This window comes from Sturnus vulgaris, chromosome 1, assembly GCF_052056855.1.
Source record: "Sturnus vulgaris isolate bStuVul1 chromosome 1, bStuVul1.hap1, whole genome shotgun sequence".
Taxonomy (NCBI): Eukaryota; Metazoa; Chordata; class Aves; order Passeriformes; family Sturnidae; genus Sturnus; species Sturnus vulgaris.
Window position 1 is genome coordinate 140,441,515 of NC_142243.1, and position 22,955 is coordinate 140,464,469.

Consider the following 22,955-nt stretch of genomic DNA (forward strand, 5'->3'; position numbering starts at 1 on the left):
CTGGATTCAGTCTCATTTTATTTCATTTTCATAACTTCCTGACATTTTTTTCTCATGTGAAGTTGTAAGCAGCTGAGAGCCTATCTGCATTTCAAGGAAATGGCAGAATAATTCTACCTATAATTAATGTTTAGTTATAGACAAGAGATCAGGCAGTAATTTTGCAAGGCTGTGTTCTCCAACTGGCTAATCAGACAACCAGAGCATGGGATTTGCATATGGTAAAACTGACAAGAAATAACAGCGACACAATTATGCAGATCAGACACCAGAACCAATATAAGCAGAGGGAACCACACAGCTGGTGATTGCCAGAATTCCTGTCAGTCATCTGAGACAAAGTCATTCAGACAGAAAGCATGTTTATAATTACAGCCTTTTCCACTGGTGAGGTACTCAGCAATAATAAAAACCATTTGAAAGAATTCAGTGTTCTCACGAACCTGCAGGCATTTCTCAAGTTAGGATGCACAACTGCTATTTTCAGACTATTCCTTCTCTCCTCTTTTCCAAGGGTGACTAATATTTGTGTCCTACACATGCATACTGTAAAGTACATATGTTATTGCATTAGGCATAATTTACATATTTTGGCAAGGAATGGTGGCTTGTGGAGTTGCAGGGGTGGCATCTGTAGGAAGAGACCAGGGCTGCACTGGACACAATTAGGATTAGGATTGTCACACGAGCATATCTGCATTTATTTCTCTCTGCTGTAGGTCAGAAAAGTTTTCCAGAGAGCAAAAGCAATTTGAGGATGAAGGCAAGAAAAACTAAATTTCACAGTCCTTATTGTACAGTTTTCAGGCCTGAATTTGCTCGCTTGGATTTAAATAAGGATTTTACTAATGACTTTGTGGTTACAGTATGTAGCTCATTATGTGCAATAGGACTAAATATTCCTCTATTGTATAGTTCAGGTAGAACTCATGTCTGGAACCAGGAAATGCTCTTCATTAATTGAAAATTTCTGAATTACCTGTATACTCAAGGTGAAATCCAGCAGCTGAAACACTGATATCAGACTGAAAATTGAGGTACAGATTGTTTGATGTGCTGTTTAGAAGTGGAGGTATGGTTGTTCCTGAAAAGAGAATTAAATATATTATTGAAATGCACAGAAAGTGAAATAAAAGCAGATGTAAGGGTGTGTTTGTCTGTGTGTGTGTGTGTGAACAGGGTTAAGGAGAGAAAAAGAGAAAGGGGGAAAGGGGGGGAGAGGATGGGAACAGGGGATAGGTCACATAACCAGTTCCACAATCTTCTGTTATCATAGATGCTATCAAATACGTTTCCCTATAAAAGTTTTATTACATTTCAGTGCAATATCAGAAACATGAATGATAGACAAGGAAAGGCTAATATAAATTTATATTATTTACTTTTACCCACAAAAGGAGAAATTTTCACTAGCGTCCTTTTAAAAGCAAGAGTAAATCCTGTCACCAAAATGATTTTAAATATAATAGTCACATTTATCAAGCAGCTCTGAAAACATGTTGCAGGACTGTTTTTAGAAATGTGATGGACTATTTATTTGTGTTTCAGCATAAGACAAGATAATACTATTGCCTCTGATCTCTTAGCATATATATGTATTTAGTATAATGAAAGAAAACAAAACAAGAAAAAGTAAGGCAAAATAAACCATCTTCTTTGTCTTAAATAAGAATAAAGAATGCATCCTTTTGTCATGTACAATATTAAGAGAAATCTATTTTTGAGGTCTGTATTTCTGGACCCTGTTACAAGTGTGAGAAAAAAAATTAGATTAAGAGAGGTCTAGTTTGGAAGCCTCTGAATGTTATTTCCTTTTTAACATTTTAAAAGATACAGGTTTATGAAAGTCTGCTAAGTGATGACTGATTAAACAGAAATAGTATTACCTGTTGCTAATTACAGGAGAAGCAAATGCACATACCATGCTCAAGCATGCTTACACACGTAGAAACAGCTTTGTGTTTACAGTAAAGAGTTGAATCTGTGAATGCTTTATTTTAAAATCTCAGTCACCTGAATAACTTCCAAGCCTTGGAGCATTGTTGTCAGCACCATCATAAAAGTCTAACGAATCCCAGTTGTGTTCTGTGGCAAAACTCACCACTTGCACCTATGAAGAAAAATATGAGGTAAAGAACATAAACTTCTTTCCCTCTTTATTCAAGCTCAAAGAAGACTCTAAATTGTAGCCTCTGTAGATTTCAGTCATGAGAAGTTGTCTTGCTCTCCTTGTCAAAGAGAATGGAAAATCTTCCTTAAGGGAACAAAATGGCAACTATTTTTTATTTGATTGCCAATTCAAACTATAAATCCTGTAACCCTTAGTGACAACCACATATTACCTCTGCCAAGAGTCACATAGCCCTGAAAATCAGATGGGTATAGAATATGATTCTCTTGTTTGGAGGACATTGAGGAGAAGATGAAACATGGTATTTTCAATTACTGCAGTTTTTCTCTATAGTTTCTCCAGGACTAAACTAGTCCCAGAGGGATGCATGATGCCTCATATATTTTGCCATTTTAAATTCTGCCTCCAGGTAAGAGAAAACTGCTGTGTTTGGTTACCTTCATCACCAAGTCATCTCCTGAGGAGAAGCAGTTACTAGCACACTACAAACAAAAGGCAGAATAGTCACTTCATTTCTTCCAGAGGCGACAACATTATTCCACTCATAGGGCGATGCAAAGTGATAAGGAGACAAACTGCAAGAAGGAGGCTATACCTGTTCTGATACAGTGAAATCACACCTTACAAAGTAGAGAAATATCAGATTCTTGTTCCTGTTTAGCAGGGGAGAGTTTCTGGTGTTAGCTTTTTTGTTTTAACTGTTTACAGAAAAGCTTTAAAAGAGAGGCATGATAAAATCCCAACCGCCCTCAGAAAGGGAAACCTTAGTCATTAAGTTAGAGAATAATGCTTCTTTTGCCTCAATTTCTTTTTTTCTCCTCCTAGAATAGAATAGTTACAACAGAAGAAATAAGCACCAGTTCCAGTAAAACCAAGTAATGAAGTAATTTTTCTATGCGAAATATATGACTTGGACCTTGTACCACATAAAATGAATGTGTAGTTTGGCTACATATTTCTTGGATGGCAGCCTCAAATATTGTAGCTATTTTTGTAGGAATTGGTCAGATACTATAGCCAAAGGATTTCTTTTTCTTAAGTGGAGCAGTGAAGAGGCCCTGACTATTAGCATGCTTCAGATACTTGGAGACAGTAAAAATATCTTTTTCTTTTATTACAATTCTGGAGCAAAAGAGTAGCACAAAGATTAAACACATAAATTGAAATCAAAGTTAGTAATTTAATAACCTCATTAATGATTCTGAAAAATGCAGCCTGTGATAAGAGATAAGCACTTCCAAAAAGCAAGTTATGGTCTAAATCAGGAGGACAGTTAGTGCCTAATTTAAATCCTTTGAACTATCTTCCTAGTATAAGAAAAGCACAGAACAAAGTATCCTGTCAGCCGTCCTAGTCAGCTGTTTAAATCAAGTAGTGTTCCTCAAAAATCAATCCCAAAACTGATTTAGGCTATTAAATATCATTGAAAGCTCTGTAATAAAATTTATTAAAAAGCTATAATAAACTGACAACATTTGTTCTGATTTTCTTTATTATGCCTTTACCTAAATAAACTGAATTCTTTATTCATTTTCTGCAGCAGTTACATTTTGAACCAGGATAGACATAGAAAACTTGTTGCCATGATTTCTTGATGTGTATTTTGCTAGGAATTTGTTCAGAGAATGCTTAGAAGTCCTAATTTATTAAATTCAACTGCCTGTGCAATAACCAGATTTCTGTCAGTTTCTTTAGTGAACTCTAGAGATATGCGTGATTAAGCTTAATGGATACTTTCCCTACTATGTGTTCTATGAAGTTAAACGAGAACTCTGAAACTAATTTAAAGAATAAATTCCCATCTCATGTCGAAACATAATGAAGTGTCTTTACATCACAGTGAACTTCCATAGAGTAAATAGCAGAGGTTCTAGGAGAACATATATAACTTGCCCTTGAAAGCAACTCACTAAATTTCACTGTGTTAAAGGAGATATATAAATCTGGGGAGAGCAAAACAGAATTCCTAGGAAGGCTCTCTATTTCCCTTGGCTTGTAAGGAGTCACTGATCTATCGAAATACATTTGGAAGCTATGGTGATATTCTTCTAAGTAAAAGGCTACAAGTGCATCTTTTAAAATCTTATAACTTTCAATCACTGCATAATTAAAAAGATATGCAATAAAGTCAGTTTTCAGAATCATTAATGAGATAGAAAAACTGTACAGATAAATGATCTTTTCACCTTTCACATCAGGAAAAAACAGTTCTAAATATGATGATAGCAAGCAAATAGCAAGTACACTTACTTGAATCCCAGCTCCCTCTGGTACTGTGATCTTCCACACACAATTCAGGTTGTTGTCATAAGGCTCGGGATAACCAGGAGATAAAATGGTCCCTTTGCGCTTTGTTAAAATACCACCACAGGGCACTGAAAGAAAATGCATAAGGCAAGAAAAGAAGTATGAAGCTTCAGAAGTGAGAAGACTTATTATAAAAGCTTATACTGTGGCTGAAATATTTTTTAATTGATGCTACATTAAAATATATATATATGCTTCAGGAAAATAAAATTTTATATCTCAAAAGTCTTCTTTTAACTGACAAAAAAGGAAGAGAAGAAAATTAGAATTATGTCAGTTTCCTACCTGACAGAATCATGCTAATATTCCCCTTATTTATTTGAGTGAAACCCATTCTATTGAATTCTGGTAATCTTACAAAAATAAAGCATTTTTTAGATTGAAGTTTGAAAATATATGTATTGTACTACTATAAAAGATAAAAAGTGTCACAAAAAAGGTAACATTCTTTCTTCTTTCTTTCTAATATTCTTTTATTAATTCTTTCTAATGTTGCTCCTCTAAATAATTAATAACTCCAGTCTCAACTCCTTGACTGTTCTCTACTTGTGTGAGTTATTCCATCGTAGTCTGTGGATCTACTGCATCACTAAAGAATTTGCAAGATCCTTGCAAGACTACATTCTTCACATCTGTGTCCACGGATTAATAAAAGTGTTATGCATGAAACAGGACAGACACATTAAGTACCATCAAGTTTCTCTTTTGAATGTTCAACTTGAATGCATCTTGTCTATATCATTAGAGGCTCTAACAGAGACAAAGAGTATTACATCTTAATCTTCATACAGATATTCTGTTGATATTTTGAAGTTGAAGGAAAAGATGGATGAGATGGTTTATCAAGTCCATTTAAAGCTAATGTATCACTTCTATGCAACATCACTAACTTCTGAAAGGATTTCAGGAGCTGCAAAGATGACGATTTAGAAAATAGATAGGATGCAACTTATCTTTATAATAAATATTGTAGCTACATACTGTGTGGCAAAAAATTAATAGAATCTATTTGTAACTACATGGATAAATTAAATGCTAGTGCCACTTTAAGTCTTTAAACAATTACTCAAAAAATGATGAACAGATGGAATGGTTGATGCCAGGCTGCACCTTGAGTGTTGTGTTAAGTTTTGGGCCCCTCACTAGAAGAAAGACATAAACTGAGGGCTGAGGGACCTGGGGGTGTTCAGCCTGGAGTAAAGAAGGCTCAGGGAGACCTTATCACTCTACAATCTGAAAGGAGGTTGGAGCCAGGTGAGGGTTGGGATCTTCTCCCATGCAAGGAGCCATAAGGGAAGAAGACATTGCCTCAGGCTGTGCCAGGGGAGGTTCAGATTGGACACCAGGTGAAGTTCTTCAGAGGAGGGGTGGCTAAGCATTCAGATGTGCTGCCCAGAGAATTGGGGGAGTCATCATCCCTGTAAGTGCCCAAGAAAAGGCTGGATGTGGCACTTAGTGCTGTGCTGTAGATGACATGGTGGTGTTTGATCAAAGGTCAAACTCAATGATCTTGGATGTCTTTTCTGACCTTAACGATTCTAGATTCAATGATTCTATGTCTATTATGAGAATATGTAATATTAAAACATTCACTAGAATTAAGGCAATTTAATATGGTCACATCTACCATTTCAATTATTAAACTGTTTTAGTTTAATGCAATTTTCACCTCCTAGATATTTTAGCACCTTTATTGACACAGGAATTTTCACACAGAAGGTTGCCTGTAACCCTTCCTCAATCTAGATTGTCTAGAGACAGATAGCTTTTTCTTCATAGACTAAATCATGTATTAAAATATCAATAATGTATTGTGATCAGTGTCCAAAAGAACGACTTCAACACTTTGTCAAGTTGTTATATATCTGAAAAAAAAAAAAAAAAAAGGGAATATAATTCAAGGGGAAAAGTAGTATACAATTCTACTGATTAAACTGTAATCCAGGAGGCTAAATGAGATACAGCTATATACTTCACCATCTTATTGATTTGGAAATTCTGGTTCTATTGTTATGCCTGAAACAGTGTAAATCAACATGAAAAACTTGTTTAAAACTTGGTTAATTATATTTTATCAATACTACCCCACTGATACTTAGCCTTGATCTCTAGCAGGATTTTGGTATTTTAGGGATAATCTTTTAATTTACTAAAAACCACTCATACTCTACCAGGCACAATCAGCTGATAAGCATGGCAGATGAAACATCAGCCTAATGAAAATATATTCTTTCTTCTCTTTTCATCTACTCACCTAAACCTCTGTTTATGTACTCTGCTGGAGTCAGTATCACAATGGCATTTTTACAATGGATTATGATATTTTTTATAAAAAATTCTGTTCCCTATCAGGAAAAGTAAAGTGGGAAACTTCATTACAATTACCAGATTTCCAGTTGGTCCAAGTCAGTTTATAAATATCAATGGATCACATTAATTTAAAAATGTAGAGAATTTAATCTCAAAGTGACTAGAAGTATACAAAGTATGTTTTCTGATCTGAAAAGCTACTGGTCTTTTCCTGGCACGTAACAAAATATTAATGTAACTATTCCTAAATCTTTAATATAGTTGTGTTCTTTCAATAGCTGGCAATATCTTGTTAGAGATCTGCAGTGTAAAAGCATCCTAGTCTTGCGAGAAGTCAGGGCATAAACTAATATTTCTGATTCTTCGTTAAAGAGGGACAGTCAGGAACTTCCAGGGATGTTAATGCAAAAGAAGCTATCACATAAATTATGGCAGCAGAGTATGTTCATGAAACTTGTGAAAGTTCACAGCAAGGTTAACATAGAAATGGAATAGAAAGGTTTAAATGAAAAGGAGAATAAAACTTAACCTTGAATAAAAAAGGAAATAAATTAAAGGAAACAAGAATAAAATACTATACAGACGGCAAAGAATAAATACATTTAACTAGACAATAGTCTACACTTTAAGCAGCAATTAGTTATATTAAAAAGCCTTAGGAACTCACCAATACATGTAGGGAGTGAATCATTCCATTGTGCCAATGCATTTGGTACTGTGTCACATCTAATTGCTGTTGACCCATGGAGGATATAGCCTGGATTGCACTCAAAAAGAACCAGTGAACCAACTGCAAATTCATTTCCAATCCTTTTTCCAAATCTTGGTTCAGGCACAGAGCTACACTGTGTTGCACTTGTTCTTGGAACAGCTGTGAACATACAAACAATTGTGGGTTCTTAAGTTTAGATTTGGTGAGGGAATACAGATATTGAACCGCAAATATTTAAAATGTCTGGAAGAAACTTTCAGCTATTTCCCAGTTGAGAACATTTCCATAATCCCCAAATGAATCTTCACGATAGAGATTGCTCACTTTTGATGTCTGAGTTACTATTTAGGAGAGCATAGCACTGATATCCTTGCCAAGATTGGAAGCAATGCATAAAATCCACACGAAAACCTTTCTAAAATGACACATATAAGAAATATTACCATGAAATACTCACCTAATACGGGGTTCAAAAATAACATTTTGTGTCAGATATTTACATTTATTCATGTGGATTTCTAAATGTGTCTTCTGACTGTCAGATGAGGATTTATATGTAATGAAAGAATGAATTGCAGTTGCAAGTGCTGATATATAAAAATTTCCCATTTGACCCATAAAAGGCAAATAATGCAAATCAAGAAAAGTATCTTAGTAAAATAATTTTTAACCCATGGATAATAACATTTACAGCTATTCACATTTAAATTGAGAAATACACCAGTTAGAGCACCCAGATGGATCTAACACTTGTCAATCAGATTAGCAAACAAAAACAGTTATGTAGAACTGTCTTCTTAAATTTGGAACCCTTCTTATGTTTCTTAACGTGGTTACTGAGCTAAAAAGAGAGAAAGGACAGCAACACACACGGACCTCTTTAGGGAAAAAGGCCAACTTTATTGTATGGACAGCCCGTATTTAAAGTGTGTTACATGGAGCTAGGACAGGACAGTAGCTCATTGGACAATTGGGAAAAAACATCCTTGGGACAGGACCTCAGGATGTATCCCACGGAAAAGACACCGGGTGTTAATCTTTATTATGAATTCCACTCTGTTTTTCACCGTGTTATCACCCTGGGAGACTTCGTCCCTAACTGAAGCTGTAGTCAGCTTGTCACCCTGGGAATGGACCTGAGAGTCAGGAGAAATTCAGGCCTGAAAAAGAATTTCCAACCTGTAATTCCCTAAATGTGTGTGTCCATATCTTAAGTATTTGATCTCAACGTTAAAATACAGATAAAAGAATAGTTTCAAACATTTTTCAAAACATGTAGAAATAGTGACATCTGTTCTATTGTTAAAAGGCTATTACTTTCCCCTTCATTCTCAGTCTGCTTCTCTCTCATGATTTACAAACTATGATGAACAGAATAAATGTAGAGGTTTTCTAGGTTATCTCACCTTGATAAACAAAATGAAATCCTTTAGCTGTTATTGGTCCAACTGAGGTAAATCTGACTGTGATCTGGTTCCCCGAACTCAATGGAAGAGATTCACCTACTCAAACAATGAAAATACAAAGCTATCATAGACACTTTTTACTAAAGAAAACACCTGTCAACATCTTTACAGCTAGAAATAATACCCTTCAAACTCTGTTCTGCTTCAGTAAACTTTGTAAAATAGGTGCACTTTAAATATTTTACGTTGACAGTATTATGTCATTCTAGAAAAGGGGAATTAAAACTCATCTTAGTTACTAGGAATATTTGTTGTTTTTTTTCCTTTACCAAAGACAAACAAACAACCCTTCCCCAAAAAAACTCGAACCAAACCAACAACAAATACCCGCACCGTAACACACACAACCCCAAAATAACATAGAAAACCTAAACCAAAACAGAAAAAAAAAAAAAAAACAACAAAAATCCCAACCTTTAAATAGACTCAACATGTAACTAATCTATTTAATTTTACTTTTGTACAAATATGCTTTGCTTTCACTTTAAAATATATACTACCTATTTCAAATTACTCACTAGATAAAGCCATAAAGGCATAGAGTAAGAAGTCCTAAAAACCCACAATATTAGCTAGATATCAAAAAGCTTAAAAAAATTAAAAAGTGATTTTCTTCAATTCATTCATTAATGCAAATATTTTGAAGTGTTTATTCATATATGTGCCTGAGATAAATTTAAGCCAATACAATAATCCTTGTTTTCTCTTATTTTTGGACTACATTTTATTTCTAGGTTCATTTTAAAAAAAAAGTAAATAATGATGTACCGACAATTTTATTAAATGATACCTGAATGAGATCCTGAGAGAGAGGATAACAAAGAAGATTGTAGAGCTGGGCCATCATATACTTCAACAACATCATGGAGTGATGTCTGGAAAAACACAAACTGGCCAAAAACAACTGACCAAATAGAAAGCAAAAGGAAGAGGCCAAGACAAAACAACAAAGCCAAACACAGGGAATAGAATAAGAAAGGGGGGGAAAAGGAGAGAGAACAAAATTTGTATTAATGTATGGTTTTAAAAATAACTGAGCCAGCTGTCCTGGTGCTGAATGTAGGTTATTTCTCATACCATTACAGTAGCAAAAGGTTGAAAATACATCTAAGAGACAATGAAAGTACAGAAGCCATACATATACATATAGTCATTAAAAGAGTCTAAGCTATGGAACAAAACAATTTTTCTGCTGTTGAATTATTTTCTACTTTCAAATTCTGTACCCTCCCCCACACACCTAAGCTCTCAGTGCAATTTTCTCCTTTAAAATTCCAGGTATATTATTATGGACTGTGCTTTATTAATTAATATTGTTGACAGTCTGTTACTTTTTCTTACATTAGAATGTTTCCTTTTTTTTTAAAGAATATTAACATTCAATATTTCTTTGCTTTTGTGAAATAAATGAGCAACTGATTGAAGGCAACAAACAGAATGTTTTCAGAATACATCTATTGAATCACAAAAAATCTTTATTTTAAAATCATTCTAGTAGAGCAATTCAATGCAAGACTTATTTTTCCCCTTAAGTTCAAAGGTTTGCACAGCCCATTTGAATTACAGGTGTTTTCACTTTCAATACAAGTAATCAGTGAAAAGAAAAACAAATTTTTGGGTTAGTTCTAACTCAAGTACCTAGAAAATGTTTATATCCAACACTACAAGCAGTGGAGGGGAAAGTGACTTAGGAACTATACATGTATATAGGTGGAAGCAGTCAGATATTTTTAGGTACTGGAACACGTAAAAAGAGAAACTGAAGCAGTTCTTTTTCATTATCCAGGTTAGACATTTTGGATTGAATATTCCAGTGTGTTGCTACTAAGTTATATTTTTTTTGCCAAAAGTTCTACAGTAACTTCATTTTAGTTTTAGTTCTAGAAGATGAAGCTCTCCTCTCCAATTCTTTCACTTAATTATACACACAACTTTAAAAATAGTATATTGAAACTGTAGTCTTCAAATTGTTGACTTTTTTTTTTACCGACTTTTTAAAAAAAGGCAGTTCCATGTTCTTTACTCATGATCTTATCATGTACTCGTTTTAGTTTTTAAAAGTATTTTTTTTTTAAGGAAAAGACTGGATGTTTTATTTATAAAAATTTCAAACAAAAGTTTTTCTGAGACACTTCCAAAGATTCTTGTCCATTTTTTAAGAGGAACTATAAGTGAGATGCTGAATAATCTTTATACCTTCTCCTTCAGTTTTCAAAAAAATAATCATTGATTTTTTTTAATAGTTCTGCTTATTTTCAAAATAAAATTTATCTAGATTCAAGTCTTCTATGTAGTGTTGCTAAAGACAGCTAACAACCTTTTAATCCAGCTAATTGTTTATCTCTCATTTTTACTTTTCTCATACTCAATGAATTTCATTTTGCCATTGAGACAAGAAAAGTTCCTTGTGACTTCCACTGCTGTTGTCCATGCTCAATTAAGTTTCAAACTATGTATAAAAAAATCAAGGCAAGAGCTGAGGCTCCCATAACAAGCATACATAACTGTTATCAAGAGCTGTATCCTGGGAAAACTGTAAAAATTGAATTGTTAAGCTGTATTTGTATTTTAAGGGGTTATTATAAAATATTTACCCAGAATTTTATCATATAGTGAGTCAAATTCCAAGGTCTTTTTGTATGTTTTGTAAGCATTTCAATATTGGTTTTGCTTCAAGCTTTGTCCTGTGAACCCTTTGTATAATACTGAAGAAAGTGAACTGATACATGAATAATATCTAAAATCAGTCACTTTGGGAAGAGAAAGGTTTACATATCATTTTTGGTTATTTGTTTTTTTCACTGTCATTTGTGCATTTCTTAATAAAATGCAGACAAAAATATAAGAACATAACCAACATTTTCATTGAGTTGAGATAAAATATATTTAGAAGAGATTTGAGGTGGCTGAGACATCAAAAGAAAAGATAAAGAGGAATTACTGCCAGGAAAGGGTTAACATAGAACAGCAGAAATCTCAACTAAGGGGCTTTGAGCCCTTTATAATCAATTGATGAGTCAAGCTGCTTTCTCAAATTTAGCAGGAATACACTGCAGCCACTAAGGAGGGAATAATCTCCATCCCATTCCTTCCTTTTTCTGTGCCAAGATACTTTCTTTTTATTAATTAAACTGCAAAATATTGAACTGTATAGTGACTGATACCTGACCACCTGATATAATGTCACAACAAAGGAAATTCTGATTATTAGAAAAAGAACCGTTCATTATCCCTGTGTTTTCTTGTGCTCATTGTTGTCTACTCCATTTGGTATGTGTTCATTCTTTTGTTTTCTAGCGTTTAAAAATAATTTTATTAAAATTAAATAATAACCAACATATTTGAAGTCAGTGCAAAAATACCTTCTAAATTAACTAAAGTTGATAAAATATAACGTAAGTATCCAGTATAGTCTGCCCTTGGGAAACAAATAATTGAAAACTGTTATCCGATTCAAATAAAGGTCAAATCACTTCATCTGAAGAATATGGGTGTGATTTTTTTTTTCTTTAATGATGGATAGATAAGCATTCTCTAAACAATGACTCATTCTTAATCACCTGCTATATCCTGTGAACTATCATGAAATACTGGAAGTCACCTGTCCAAACTTAACATCTAATGTTGGGCTGCAAATTATTTCTGAATTTATGCTCATCTTGCCCTTCAATGCTTTGTAGCAATACTATTTAAAAATAAAATGTATTTTTCGCTGTGTTTTGTGGTTTAACATTTTACTTCCACGTTTAGTTGTCTTTTATTTTACAAGATAAACAATGCAAGGTTTCTCAAAAAACACTTTCTCTTGAAATTTTGATAGTTACTAATTTATGCATTTCTTAAAAAATAAACAAAGCACATTTTAAGGGGTTTTTTTTATACATTTCCATTTGTGTGATTTTTTTTAAATTTCAAAAATCCAGGTAAACTGCAATGTTAATACTGATAATAATTTAGGACAGTGAGGGAATCCATTAATTCAAATTATGTCAGCACAAGCAATCTCCCTTTTCAACAGGCAAGAGCTTGATGAGCAGACTTTCCACACCTCTAAATATCTAGATGTTTCTATAGCCTTCATCACTGTAACATCTGGACACTTTCAAGGAGTTTGGAAAGCATGTAACAACAGATGGAATTAGCCAAAAATAGTTAGTTAAAAATTTCATCAAAGACATTTTTGTTTCATTTTTAAAGAAGTAAACATGTATAGAGTTTACATCTGCCTGTTTAAAAAACAAACAAACAAACAAACAATATATGGTATAAACAATATGGTATAATAGAAATAGTATTAGGTTACAAACAGTACTTTCAGTATAATCCCAATCACATAATTAGAAAAGAACAGACTAGAAGCCTTCACCAATTATCTAGTACAGTCCTTTTCCAGACAGGATGGGTATTTAGAGCAGATTGCTCTGGCCCATGGATAATCAGGTTTTGAATTTCTATGGGGATGGAGATCCCACAACTTCTTTGAGCAACTTCAACCAGTATCCTGCTTCCCTTACAGCTTTTATCCCTTGTCTTGCCTTTTCCTTTCTTTCCCTTGGCTGAGCACTGCTAACTCTCTACTTTTACTCATCCTTACCATCTCCAATATTTACAGAAGGTGACCAGGACTATTTGCTCTATCACCTTCCCAGGTACAGAGGTGAGACCAACTGGCTTATCATTCCCTCAGTTCTTCTCCTTGCTTTTCTTGAAGATAGGAATGTTGTCTTTTTCCAGCTCTTGGGAACCTCCCTCAGCTGCCACAACCTTCCAAGGGTATCTGACCTCTCATGTCCCATGGGTTTGCATTTGCCCAGTTGGTCTAAGTGCTCTGTAACCTAGTCCTCCTCTAAGCCACCCTTACTCTAGACTTTTCTGCTGGTCTCAGGGTTCTAGGATTGTTCAAGATTGGTTTACTGGCAAAGACTGTAGTTAAGAAGAAATTTATTAATTCATGTTTCTCTGCATCATTTTTCCTCAGAGACTTCACCCCAGATTCAATTCTACATGGATTTTGACTTTCCTAACCGAATCTTTTCAATATATTTCAAGTGTTTGTATTCCTCCTCGAACATCTGACCTTGCTTCAACCTCTTGAATTTTTCTTTTTTTTTTTTTATGTTCACGTTTTATCAGCAGCTCCTTGTTCATCTGTGCAGGGTCTTTGCCACCTTTGTTTGATAAGTCTGATCATTAGCATGCAATATTATTTTCTTGAAGCGGTGATCCTTGAAAATAAAATGTACTTTCTGGATTTCTTATCTCTCCAGGGCCATGTACAATCAGAGTCTTCCAAAATAGACCTCTGAATTGCTCACATTTCTGACTGTATTTGGTCTGAGTGAGACAGATTTAATTCTTCTTTAGCAGCCCTCACAGTTGTGGTTTTCCTTGGCAGCTGGAAGGGTGTTGATAACACACCAGGGTTAACAAGGGGCTGGGAGTGAGCAAGATCCTGGGGAAGGGGACACAACCAGGACAGCTGACCCAAATTAAACAGAGATACTGCATACCATATGATGGCAGCACAGATATAAAAGCTAAGGGAGAGAGAGGAATGAGGGGTTATTTTTTTATCCTGCAGGGTTTGCCCTCTGGAGAAGCTGCTATGTGTGCTGAGGCCTTGCTTCCCGGGAAGTGTCCGAGCTCTCTGATGGGAAGTAGAGATTAACTGTTCCCTTTGCTTATGCACACACAAAGTTTTGCTTATCTTTTTTTTTGCTTTAAACCTGCTAGTTGTTTTCCATCTTATTCTCTCTCCCTTGTTCTGGTGGGAAAAGGACTTCTAGAGTGGCTTGGTGGGCACCTGACATCCAGCCAAGGTTAACCCACTACACTGACCCAGTAAAGAGTTAAACCTAACTCAAAATTCCAACATGTAATTGTCATTAATGCTCATACTGATCAAGCAGTATTTACCTGGATAAAATATATTTATTTTATATGTTATGTCAGCTATTGGATCTAAAGATATACTCTTAATAACTTACAAGGATAACAATGGAATAAGATGATAATTCTTCACCTTGGGTTTTCCCTTCTTAGGGATATTTTGTGTGCCTAATGATTTACTGAAATCAGTAAGCTTTAGTGTAAAATCAAGTCCACTACTGTTGTAATTCACTTGCCATTAGGAAAATACCAGAAGGAATAACATAGTTTAAGCATTGTTACTACAGAAATTGAAATTTGCAATTCATATAAGCCCTGCTGGTGAGGCTTTAGGTATTTGTTTAAAGGCTGAATCAGCATTTATAATGATAGGTCTTAGTAACTGACAAAAGAATATGAAAATTAGCCCTATTAACTATAAAAGGACTCAAATTACCTTTACAGTTCTTAACATACTTATATATATTTCTCCACTCAGGATCTATTACAGTCTGGAAAAGACATACATGAGCTGTATCTTCTAAAGTAACTTCACTATTTCTCTTACACCAAATTATTTGGAAGAGCTGAGAAAAATCCTAAAAAGCAAAAGACTAATCAACTGATTTGCCAGGAATGATAATTTAAAACTGTGCTTGAAAATGGTAGTTTGGATAATTTCCTCTAATATTTTTTAAAGCAAGTTTCTTCTAACTGTGAATGAAAAATTAAGCTGCTCAGGTGTCTAACAGCTGCGGTTTAAAATAGATATAATTTTAGAGCTAGAGGTATTTTTCAGAATTTGAGGTTACTTTGTAGAAGTTAGCTTCTCCTATTTTCAAAAATAATTTCTGTTACCAGTCTAAGTAACATTTCCAGACAGTTTTGTTCACAACATGAACCAATAAGACACGAAAAATTTATTTCACAGCGAAAAAAACCCATAAAAGTCTCTTTCTATGTCTGGTCCACTGATGTTATGCTCTCTTTGCTTACAATTTAACTTTAACATTTTCTTCCTATGAACTCTTATAAAGAAATTACAATACCATATTTAATTCTTTTTTTGAGAAAGAAAATAAAAAAGAGGAAGGAGTCCACATTTTTGAGAAACTTCTTTAAAAAACAGAGAAATCTCTCACTAGAGAAATAGTCTCTATGGTAATTAAGGATAATAAGTGTGTACTAAGAAAGAAGAAATGCAAATTTCTCATGCATCTTAACTCCCAAGTCAGGAGACCCCATTCACTGTGTTAAGTGGTGGTTCTTGGTCAGTCAGCCAAATGATAAATGACAATGGAGAAAATCTATGCTTTAAATAAACAGGATTTGGGCATAACTCCAGGAAGCAGGAAACTACTGTGTGGTGTTTTCTCTCAACGAGAAAGATTCAGTAAGTCTTTATGGTAGACCTTATTAGTGTCATCAATGAAATGATCAATTGATAGGAAAAACATTTGTTTTTGCCCATTCTCATAAGAAAGAGAGGAATTCTTCACAAAATAGACACCTGCAATAAGATTTGACTACCCTAGTATTATGAAAATCACTTTCAACCAATTTTCTTTGCAGGAGTTACAGATTTATTTATTTATTTTATTTTTTTAATAAAGAAGAGGAAATATGTAGGTTTTTTTTTTTTTCTGTTTTTGGTTGGTTGGTTGGTTGGTTGGTTGGGGGTTTTTTGTGAGAAATGGAACATTATTTAAATTTTTCACTTCTGCAATTTCCTTTGGATGTCACTTTCAAGACATCTCAAACCAGCCATGGAGTAGCCGTGAAAAAAAAAAAAAGCATAAATGAATACGATAATATCTGCATCTAGAAATATTTTAAAGTTAAGGCCCATCAATTATTTATATGAAGTAGCTCTGCATTCATTGACTGCAAGCCAAGAGTTTTGCACAACATAGTTGAATCATGAAAATTATCTTAAAATCAGAGATGATCTGGAACAAAGCCTTATTATGACTTTTTGCTGTCTTTATCTATTACAAAAGCAGAAAAATTACTTTTACTATAATATTAAAAAGTCAGAGTCTACCTACTGTTGCAATTTTATATCTGCTCCTCCTACTGGAGTATAGCCTTTCTCTTTGAATGGCTCCCTTCATTTAAGTATTTAGTTTCATAACAAACAGCATATAAGAAAAAATTATGAATACTTCCTTTGTATTCAGGATGAACCAGCCATACACTGTGATGCATTGAACTAGAAATACAGATCGACTGACTCAGTATTTTAAAAGTAACTTGTATAGATACCAAATAAAGAGATATTTGTCCCCTTCTGCTGAGAAAAATATCCAGTAAAACTGCAAGATAATTTGAGTGTTTGTTGGGCTTTTTGAAGAGATCAGTTCAATAATCTCTGAGAAAGTTTTTGGAAGAAAAGATTGAAAGATGACACCCAAAAGAGATGATCTTGCAGAATTCATGGATAGGAATATTGCTCTCAATAAGGAAACGTAAATTCATTTTGACCAGCTCACATAAAGAATTAGAAGATCCGATCTTTTACTGTTCAGTGTAATACTTCAGTTTGATATAACACTGATTATGTCTGAGTTAGCACTGCTACTATCACTTCTAAATGAAAATAGTAGCAGAGGTGTCATTTTAAAAAAATGTTTCTCCTCTTACATTTCCAAACATTTGGTTGTCGGCCAGTTACTGTTAATACATTCAGTCTAGTCTGTGTCTGTAACAGTGATCTTTAGTGATATCAGTTACATTTCTCTGTAATGGTTGACACTTCTTATAATATGCTACAACAGGAAAATTATTAACTGTTTGTGAATACAAAGTAGAGTCCCTGCTAATACTATCCTGTTGTGCAAATTTTGATTCATTTCAAAGCAACAGAATAAAAGAGTTGTCTAATTCTCCTGACCTTGGAAGAAGTAAAAATTAATTCCACCTGTATGAGCCTCTTGGGTCTACTACAGACTAGATGTCAAAATAAGGCTAGAGAGAGGTTTGTGTGTAAATGATTGGAAGGGATATTCTTACTGGCATGAGCTAAGGACACAGAGGTGCTGGTTGACTAAGCAATGAAAGTAAATGGGGATTATATATTAATGTTACAAGAAATAATCAGATATAAAAATTATGAGAATAATTATTTAACTGAAAAGTTGCTAAAGCTGCCAATAGGTAAAAGGAATTTTCCCCCCACGTAGATATAACACACATAAATATATATATATAGCACTTTCTATAGCAACTGAACTATAGCTTAGTTACAGAAACTTCACACAAGTTTCCCAGTTTAAAGAAGTATGACTATACAAGACAAACCTACAAAAGTTCTCGAATATAACAGAATTCTATTTCAATATCATATGTATAGCACAACTTTACTGTTATCAGCAAATTAATATGAGTGATCAACATAAAGGTCATGGAGGTTTTCCAAGGCACACATAGATGTGCCAATTAACTGTACTTGAATAGGGTGAATTAATTTCAATATATACTAGTTCTTACCAATGTATGGGACTTACACTACTGTCTAGACCTTAATCTCTGTGGGACTCTCCTTAAAGTATGTGGAAAAAGCCTTTACTGAATTATCTGCTTTTTATCAAGAGTTAGTGTTGTTCCTTTGGTAGTCTCAGCTGGAGATGGCAAATGGAATTCTACATTTTCTGGCATGACATCCAGATGATTAGGGAGGAAAAGGCAGAATCAATGATTCTCTCTGCAAACAGAGAAGGGGTAAAAAAGGGCAAGAAAGAGTCTGGTACTTAAAGCTCTCATGTGCCATTTTCCTCCCACAGAAGAAGGTGGAGAAAATTGCTGTTCCATTCTGTGATCTCAAAAAAAACAGAGCACACAGATCTAGTCTGAGCTGCAAGACATCTTCTACTGTTTTTCGTTTTAATTCTACAAAGGAAGTGTTGTACACAAACATGATGATTTGTCCTGTCTCCTGTTACTTTATTCTTGCATTCTCAGACTCAGAGAGGAAGAAGGAGATGGGGTCTGATGTATTTCATGTTTGACAAAAGGTAATATTTATCTGAATGTATGAAAAGACAATCAGAATATATTTGGAGACAGAAGATGGGATAGAAGACTAACAAGAAGCTCAGCATGAGGAAGTGATGTTAAACTGCACAGAAAAAAAAGCTTACATGCATATTTCCCCACAAACGGGCATAATTCCATGTAAAATGTGAGACTTAGGACTTTTCCTGGAGCTAGAAGAGGACTCAACTCTCCTAATTAACACATTTTCTGCTTTCTTCTATAATTAGCAGAGCTTATTACACTACATAAACTATCATTCTCCTCTGGCTTAAAACCTCTGCCTCCCTTTCTTCTTCTCCCTTTCTGCAGCTCACATCCCTCTCTCCTGAATCATCATGCCTATATGTAAAGCTCTTTCATGATCTGCAACAACACAATAGGAGAGGGAAAACAGTAAAAATATTTTTAATTTATTGCTAGTTAGAGCATATTATTTAACATAATATTATTAATTACTGAGTATATTATTTGCAATAATTTACAAATCACTAGTGTGTACATCTGCTATCTATTACAGAAATATGAAGGAAGCATCAAACCATACAACCTTCTTTTCCCTATATTGATTTGTTTTGATTTCACTCAATTGAAATTCAAACATCTATTAATATAATTTGTTTAAACAGGTAACATAGATTTATTTATCCCTATGGACAAAAAAATATATATATCTCATAATTTTAACTCTTTTAATGCTCCTCAGATTTATTATTTTATACCTGAGATATTGAATTTATCTCATATTGTCTAACCCACCTAAAAAGTAGATGCTTTTTTGCGCCTTATTATTCGATATTTTTGCTGAGTGAAGGAAATATAGCACCACTTTTAAAAAGAAAAAGGCCTCTGTTCCTGTATGTTCTGATTTCAGCCAGGATACGATTACATTTTGCAGTATCCAGGAGGGGGCATGGCCAGGACGTGGGAAACCAGGAGGTTTTTCTTTACAACCTCATGACATTGTCAGGGGTTGGGGGGAGGAAGGCTCTTGGAGGAGAAGGGGTTCCTTCAGGTCCAGCAAGCCTGGCAGAGAGAGCCATCTGGTACTGTCTATTATCATCTGGCTTTTTTTCCATGTGAATTGTTTCTTTTCCTATGCCCTCTGTCATTAATACTATTTCTGTTACTGATTTTATTCTTACCTCATTTCTGTTTACAGTAAATTGTTCTTATCTCAAACCATGATCTTTTGAGTCTCCAGTTCTTTTCTCCAGTCACCCACAAGAGGGAAGGAAGATAGGGTAGCAAGTGGCAGTATGGTTTTAGTGGGAGCACTAAATTTGACTAATTTCCCAAATAATGATACTGTGACATTTTCTTGACTTGCTTTTTTTTTTTTTTTTAATTTTTGGAAAGAATGTCATTCTCAATGTCTTGCATGAAAAATGTACCTCTCACATGTTGCCAATGTCATTTCTAAACTAGGCAAAGAGGGTTGCAGTGATAATACAGCTGAAGTAGAACAGTTTGACAAAAAAAAAATATAGATGGCCCTAGGCAGTAATTATATTTTATTTAATAGAGTTAGAGTGAGTTAACAGACCTGGAGCACTGACTAGAGTGGGAATTAGAAATTTAATTTGAATAAAAGCTGCATGGAGGAAGCCCACTGACAAATTAGGCAATATATTGTTTGATATAAAAGTATACTAGTTTCAAAACATCCAACTGCAATGGTTTAATGAAGGTGTGCAAACATTTTCCTATATTATGGCAGTCTTACATGTAGCCTTAAAAACTAAAGTCGGTCTTTGGTCACTACTGTCCTGGGGTACAATGCAAAAATGTGTATTCTATCACCATCTGTTGAAATGTGGGAGGGCTGGTGATCCTTATCTCTGTGGGAGATATCCTCTGCTGATGTGCCATCTGATAAGATGGGGGGATGATCATCGTTATCTATTCACAACCCATCCTTCCTCCAGAAGATATATTCCGTTAATGGGCCATTAAGTCCTATTGTGTGACTGATAAGATTACATCACCCCATTGGGAGATGCCCCAACCAGGGGCAGGAGCCAAGCCTTTCCTACCTAGATAAAAAAACTGGGGTTTGGGACCCGAGGGCAGACCTTTCTACTGGATCCCAGAGGAAAGTCGGACGTTTTTCCACATCATCGCTGGACCTTCGGAGGAAAACTGCACCTTCTACAGGAGCACTGCTTCAACAGAACCACATCTGTCATCCAGGAGGATGCAGCCACCATTTATAGGGACTGCTACCAACACCCTGACTGACAGGGTGTCAGGTTGTATTTCTGACTTTGTCGGCTGTTGTTTCTTTTATATTATTGTATGTATTTTATTTTTCTCTTTTCTCCTACTAAATTGTATTATTGACTTGGAGTCTCGCACTGGTTTTACTTTCAAACCAACACACTACTAATGTTTTTAATTAAGTATTTTTGTGGTATATAACACAACACATTTTAAGTCTATAATAATGCCTAACAGATCCATCGGTGATTAACGCTGTAAGCCTAAACAAAAGCAGAAGAATGAGAGAATTATGTTTCACATCGACTTTGCATAGACTGCATTTTCTGAGATTATTTTACCAAGGCAGTAGTCAAAGCTGCAGACCTAGCTGCTAATTTTAAATTAACTATTTTGTATAGTTTAAACTTCTGGCTTCAAATCTACTCTCAGGGGAACAGCAAGGGAGACAAATTTATGCGTTCACTTCTCTGAAAGTTCATCAGTGAAAAATGCAGTAGTGAGAAAAAAGAAATTGAAAGTATATTGAATGATATTATTTTTCTTTTTCTAAATAAAAGACAATTCTTTACTAATATGATGTGCAAGTACTCAGGATTCTCTGAAAGGGACAAGAAAATTAGGTAGAATCCTTTTCACTTGGGCCCAGTAATTTTGACCTAAAGAGTTTTCTTCTTTAGTCTCTTACAAAATAGTGTGAGAACAGGAAAAGAATCCAAGACTGTACAGCTAACTACTGACATTTACTATAAACTGCAGAAGCTACTAGTCAGATAATAGCATTCTGAGACCAGTTGTGCACATTGTATGATCCATCACTTCTTTGGTCCATTTTATTGAGAAAAGTGAGTAGAAGAGGTTAGAAGAGGCAGAGAGTAAGCAAGAGGCCACTGCCCTGCTACTACAATAGTGTTCTGCACCACAGAAATGTGAGGATTTTGGTAATCTTGAACATGGGCAGCATTTTCCAATCCTGCTTCATTGTGTTCTTATGTAATTGTTTATATGCTTTGAAAAAACAAATTTGAATCACACTTTCATAGCATCTGACTGTCTAAGCAAGATTTTCTGAAAGGAAAGAAATGGTAGAAGTAAAACATCTTAATTTTGTTTACTGCTAATTTTTCTATTACAGTCTCTGAACTGAAGGAGAAAGGAAACACAACTTTTTGTTGATTTCCTGTAGACCTTAATAGTGGCCTGTACATAACAGAAGGGATATCAAAAAAGATAACAAATCTAGATGAAAAAAATTGTTTTTGTTGATGACTCTTATGATGGTAATGACAATACCATTCATAAAACTAATATATATAATGACAAAAATTACATGAAGTTCAAATGAATTGTATTTTTCAAACCCCTTCATTATAGTTCTGGGAAAAACTGACTTTTTAATGTAAGAAAGTTATTTTAAAAATGTAGTACAGGAACACAAAATTGCCTAATGAGGTATTTAAATAAGGTGCCCAAATTGAAGGGTGTTCTTTCCTTGATAAATTTGTGTTTAGGTCTCTCTCTAATGCTTATGGATGGACCACAGGGAGTGTATATTACTCCTAAGTAATATATATATAGTAGAAGGATAAACAATTTAAACTCTAGAGTAACAATAGAACAATACAGTAACAATAAGAAGAATACAGTATTAAGCCAAAATAAAAAAGAACTTCATTAAGATAGGAGGTTTAATTCAAACTATACTATTAATTATGTAATAAGGGTTCTAGATTTAATGGCAAAGTCACTTTGAAAAAACTCTGCTTCTTCCAGCATCTCTCAGCTAATTTAGAGTTACTAATTAAAAGTACTACAGTTTTCTGCATATAATAATTATCTTTTATCATCCTACTAGTAAATGTTAATTTTTAGATCAGATGATTAATCACTTCATTCATCTGAAACAAAT

At 34.3% G+C, this 22,955-nt stretch overlaps 1 protein-coding gene across 4 annotated transcripts in view; it reads right to left on the minus strand.

Annotated features, from left to right (window-relative positions):
* CSMD3 (CUB and Sushi multiple domains 3) overlaps positions 1-22,955 on the minus strand; it is a 587,774-nt gene that overhangs the window by 108,202 nt on the left and 456,617 nt on the right. For all 4 annotated transcript variants that reach the window (XM_088178475.1, XM_014870085.2, XM_088178481.1 and 1 more), the window contains 6 exons: positions 9,717-9,830; positions 8,867-8,962; positions 7,416-7,619; positions 4,382-4,506; positions 2,014-2,110; positions 980-1,084 (listed from right to left, as the gene is read on the minus strand). In XM_088178475.1, the coding sequence (XP_088034601.1) occupies positions 980-1,084; positions 2,014-2,110; positions 4,382-4,506; positions 7,416-7,619; positions 8,867-8,962; positions 9,717-9,830 (741 nt within the window). The remainder of the gene's footprint in view (positions 1-979; positions 1,085-2,013; positions 2,111-4,381; positions 4,507-7,415; positions 7,620-8,866; positions 8,963-9,716; positions 9,831-22,955) is intronic.